Source organism: Populus trichocarpa, chromosome 8, assembly GCF_000002775.5.
Source record: "Populus trichocarpa isolate Nisqually-1 chromosome 8, P.trichocarpa_v4.1, whole genome shotgun sequence".
Classification (NCBI taxonomy): domain Eukaryota; kingdom Viridiplantae; phylum Streptophyta; class Magnoliopsida; order Malpighiales; family Salicaceae; genus Populus; species Populus trichocarpa.
In genome coordinates, this window is record NC_037292.2 from 4,400,102 (window position 1) to 4,405,670 (window position 5,569).

At 38.2% G+C, this 5,569-nt stretch overlaps 1 protein-coding gene across 1 annotated transcript; it reads left to right on the plus strand.

Annotated features, from left to right (window-relative positions):
• On the plus strand, positions 1 to 2,440 carry LOC7462085 (U-box domain-containing protein 1). Its single transcript, XM_024606817.2, has one exon. The coding sequence runs from the start codon at positions 165 to 167 to the stop codon at positions 2,229 to 2,231; it is 2,067 nt and encodes a 688-aa protein (XP_024462585.2). The 5' UTR covers positions 1 to 164; the 3' UTR covers positions 2,232 to 2,440.
• Positions 2,441 to 5,569: the final 3,129 nt, after the last annotated feature.

Below are 5,569 nucleotides of genomic sequence, written 5' to 3' on the forward strand. Positions count from 1 at the left end.
AAAAAGGAAACAGTAAAAAATGCATGCAAATAATCTAATATTTTCTTGGGAGCTGAAAATCAGAGGGAAGACAGTTCCTCCAAGTGATCTAACTCGTAACTAAGAGCTTCGACTTGATAATAAAAATGAACAAGAACTGTTCAACTCAAATAGTGTAAGAGGCCATGGATGTAGTTCTTCCTCCTATCATGATCTCCTCAGGTTTAATGCCAACTGGGTCTTTGATGAAATCGTTGATTCATATATCCAATGAAGTTGCATCAGTGGAAAAGCTTCCTTTTTCACAGTTTAGGAACATTTCAACCATGATAAGGAGGATCAAGTTTCTTTCTTTTTTGTTTGAAGATATAAGGGAAACAAATAGCCCACTTCCTCCATCTTCCCTCCTGTGTCTCACCGAGCTCTTTTCTGTGATCCAAAGAGTCAAGCTTTTGATTCAACGGTGCAAGGGTGGTAGCTCTCTTTGGGGTCTTATACAGACAGAGTTTTTATCTAATCAATTCCATGCGCTAGTGAAGGAGATGGGCGGGGCACTTGATATTCTTCCTTTAAACTTGCTTAATTTAAGCACCGACACAAGAGAGCAAGTTGAACTTCTTCACAAGCAAGCAAAGAGGGTTGATTTGCTTGTTGACCCTCAAGAACTTCAAAGAAGAGAGGAGCTTCTACAAATAATGGCCAGCAATAATCAGAAGAACAGCAGGAACAAGGGATTCGTTGATTTTGTCAAAGTGAAAGAAGTTTTCAGCTGCATTGGTTTGAGAAGTCCATTGGATTATGAAGAAGAAATTTCGAAGCTTGAGGCAGAAGCGGAGAAGCAGGCTGGCACGGGAGGACTGATTGTGGTTTCCAATATAAACAATCTCATCTCTCTGGTAACATATTCCAAGTCCGTGATTTTTATTGACAGACATAAAGAGGAGATCAAAGAAAACTTCAAGCAGCTGTCTGCGTCCATGAATAGAAATCAGGATGTTTCTTCATCTTCTCAGTCAATACTTCCAAATATACCAGATGAATTCCGGTGCCCTATTTCCCTTGATTTGATGAAAGACCCTGTGATAGTTGCATCTGGGCACACTTACGATCGCAATTCAATTGCTCAGTGGATCAACTCAGGGCATCATACGTGTCCTAAGAGTGGGAAAAGACTGATTCACACTTCCCTGATACCTAATTATGCACTGAAGAGTCTGGTGCATCAGTGGTGCCAAGATAACAATGTCCCATTAATAGAGAATTCAACTTCTTCTTCCTCAAAATTTGAGAGAAGCAGCAGCAAGAGCAAATTAAGTGAGAAAGCTATTGAACACATTTCTGCTACAAAAGCTGCCATGGATGCAGTGAAAATGACAGCTGAATTTTTGGTCGGTAAGCTAGCAATGGGATCCCCAGAAATTCAACGGCAGGCGGCTTATGAGCTAAGATTATTAGCAAAGACTGGAATGGATAACCGCAAGATAATTGCTGAGGCAGGAGCCATACCCTTTCTGGTGACATTACTGAGTTCCACTGATCCAAGAATTCAAGAAAATGCAGTCACTGCCTTGCTTAACCTTTCCATATTTGACAACAACAAGATATTAATTATGGCTGCTGGTTCAATTGACAGCATAATAAATGTTCTTGAATCAGGGAAAACTATGGAGGCAAGAGAAAATGCAGCAGCAACAATCTTTAGCCTGTCGATCATAAGCGATTGTAAGGTGACTATAGGAACCCGTCCTAGAGCATTCTCCGCCTTGGTTGGGCTTCTGAGAGAAGGCACAGCCACTGGAAAAAAGGATGCTGCAAGTGCACTATTCAATCTGTCAGTCTATAATGCTAACAAGGCAAGTGTTGTTGTTGCTGGGGCAGTTCCTTTGCTCATTGAATTATTGATGGATGACAAGGCAGGCATAACAGATGATGCCTTGGCATTGCTGGCTCTGCTTTCGGGTTGCTCTGAAGGGCTGGAGGAGATAAGACAGAGCAGAATTCTTATGCCTATGGTTATAGATCTCTTGAGATTTGGATCCACCAAAGGGAAGGAGAACTCGATAACTCTGTTGCTGGGGCTGTGCAAAGATGGAGGAGAGGAGGTTGCAAGGCGTCTGTTAATAAATCCGAGAAGTATTCCTTCCCTTCAAAGCTTGTCCACAGATGGTTCTCTAAAAGCCAGAAGAAAAGCTGATGCATTGCTCAGATTACTGAATAGGTGCTGCTCCCAATCCCACAATCCTGTTGGATAAAAAGAGAAAGAGAACATACAAAAAAGAGTGTAAATTTCTGGAAATCATACAAATTATACTGGTGTTCACTTGTTACTGTAGTTTACTCTCAAAGCTTCATTTGAAAGAACTTACACTACATGTTTGTAAATCGTCCCTCACACGGGCTACCTTGCACCAAAAAGAATCAATAGTAAAGTTTCAATGCGAACCATGGCGATTGCTTTCAACCTTCATAGCTTTCATCCTCATGACACTGGCTCAGAACCAACCTGGCATAAAATCAAATGTACTAATCCCGAGCTGTTACAATTTTTAGAGTTGGTGCATTTTGTGTAAGGATATACAAAGAAATAGCAAGTTAAGTTGCTCGATTTTCAAATTGATGAAACTCAGAAATCAGAGCAGCAGCAAATCCAATTAAAGAGTTGAATTGAAAGCTGTAGTAAAAATTAGTTTTCAGGCAGCTTGAACAAGCGAAAGTAAACTCCAAAGATGCACTCAAAACAATTGGTACTGGTCAGTTCACAATGAGTTAATAACCAATATACTTGCAACGAAGAACGTTTCAATCTTTTATATCAATTCTTAGCTGCGATCACTTCAATCCTCTCCATAGCTTTGTCTCAGCAGCACCCACGGCGCTTTTTTTTTTTTCAATGTTTTCTTTGGTTCTCTCGTCATATATACCAGTAAAGCCTGCGACTTACCTACAGTAGCTGATGTTAGAATCAAATATAATTCAATCTGGAATAGAAAAGAGCATAACCACGTTACAAAATTTAGATAAATCAAAGATTCAACTGCAGCTGATCGGAACTCTAAAAATAACTATAAACCAATTCAATATATTTTCTCATGGAAAGAAAAAAAAGGTAAAAAGAGAGAGATATGCACAATTATAAGATCCAACCCCGGGTTCACCTTGCATAAGATCCGGGTTGACCCGAGTGTTGACCTATAAGTCAACAGGTCAACCCAAGCTATAATTTTTTTTAAAAAGACGAAATGACAGTATTTTGGTAGAAAAAAATTGTTCGAGGTAAAACTCGGCTCGGGCTCGGGCTGGTGCGTCATCGAGTTGATTTATTAGGCTTTATCAAGTTTTATAACTATGGAAATAGTACTTTTATTGCTTGAATTCTTACATTGTTTGTACACTGGATGTACATTATTATATCACAGAAGGGAAAAAAGTGTGTATTTATAATGAAGAAAGTTACAAGAGCTAGCCGATACGGTGCAGGCTTTACAAGACTCTAATTCAAAGCATTACTGCAAAAGGGATCCTATGAGTAAATGGTTTAACTTGTGTTTAACCAGTTAATACTACAAAGGTGAGCTTTCCAGTTCATTTGTGAACCATGATTCATATGGCACCAGATCGAACGACTGTCAACTTTTACATCTCTACCAATTCCAACTAAATATGAGCGACATTTATCTTGTAATTCCAGTGCCAGATTCCTCCATCCATTATATATGTTTCTAAACGGACTTGCAGACCGGTGTCGAATAAAAATCATATCGGTGCAGCTTGATTATTAAATGCCTCAATAAAGCATTACAAGCTGATTTTCACGTAAAAATCAACAGGACATCATGAGTTTCATTATAGTTTCCCTAAACCTATGTCACCTAAATCTGGACAAACCAAAAAGCAATGTGCATGTTTGAGACCCGTGTACCAGAGAAAATTGACCAAGATAACTGTATGATCTCCGAAGTTCTAAGTTTTTCTACAGTATAAAAGCAAACACCAGTACTCTCCTGCTTTCCTAGTAGACTAAAAACTACATAACATGGACACCTACTTGGACAGAAGCTGGCATCTTGTAACAAAATGACCTCAGAAAGTAGTATGCAGCAAGTCTTGGCCCCTTTCACTCAGAAACAATGCCAGATAAAGGGGGAAACCACTACGTTTTATCAACTGTCGAAGAGAATAACGGTCTTGTAAAACATCGAACTGTATAAATGCAGTCTATTTTAATATACAAAAGCATATCATATGTGAGCGTGCACAGACGCAACACATGTATGAATCTCAGGATGGTTTGAATGCTCATTGACTTTTAAGGACTAGAAAGCAATTATGAAAAAAGATCTAATCGGATGTCAAATCCTATGTGATCAACTGCAAAAAAGAGTTAACCATCTATCCGCTGCGTTTCGTAAGTATTTAAAAATCATACGTGATCAACTGCAAAAAACAAAAAGGATCAATTTTAACCAAACAGATTTTAGATTGTGAATTTTAATTTGCATGTTAAGTTTAAAGCTTTTGAGGTATATTTCATATTTTTTACGATTGCTTAATATCTTTATTGTAATCATGAATACCACAAAGGTTATCCTATGCGGGAGGGCGTAGGTTGACGGTGGTGGGTCTGCCATCGAATGGGTGCTTGCCGATGCAATTGACAGAAGGCAGTAACAGCAATTGACAGAAGGCAGTTTGTTACCCAGCAGAACCCAGATAAGTATCGTGAGAAATAATCCAGACCTTTTGAAAATTGTCACTTTCAATGCCTGTTTTCTGAATTGGACAACGTTTGGAGTGTTCTTCAATAGTTTGAAGCATAAATTTCTTTCCGCCCTTTTCGTTATCTTATTTGCAATGGATTGTTGCCGGCCTACACAGGCCTGGATGGACCTAACCTGGATTTGGGCAAAATATTGTATACTGCCATACAGGCTCGAATTTGACTTGATAGTAACTGTAAATTCACAAGTTCCCGCGGGCCCAAGTCTACTGCTTTCAGATACGAATATTTTCTCCGAGCCTTCCTTGAAAAAGTAGAATTTCAGATCACTTCAGAGTTCACATCAAAGCAGCATTCAGTAAGGTTTTAATTTTAGTTTCTTATTTAGCTTTAAGTGAGGTTGGTCGGTCTCGTTTTAATTGGCCATAAGGAAATTATAATTATTAAATAATCGGTAGTATCATGTTAGGAAGCCTTTTCTTCTGTTCTAGCCCTGGCGGGCAGCATGCTTGCCACTTCTCCTTGAGGATTTCAGTAATGTCATCACATTTTTTAAATTCCCAGTGTGATTTCGTTTTTCAAATCCTTAAATTACTAAACAATAATTATCATAAATATCAAATATGTTACTAAATAGTAAAAATTATTTGGACTTAAAACTTATATTTACATAGGCTCACATTACCTCATGCTTAATTTTTATCAAATAAATAGAGATGGTGAGATTCGAACTTATAACCGCTTGATCAACAAGGTTTTGATACCATGTCAAATAATTAATCATTTCAACCAAATAACTTAAACTGTTATGTGAGATTTCAAGATATGATTTATATTATTCTCTAACAGAGAGAATTGTCTAGACTTTTCTTG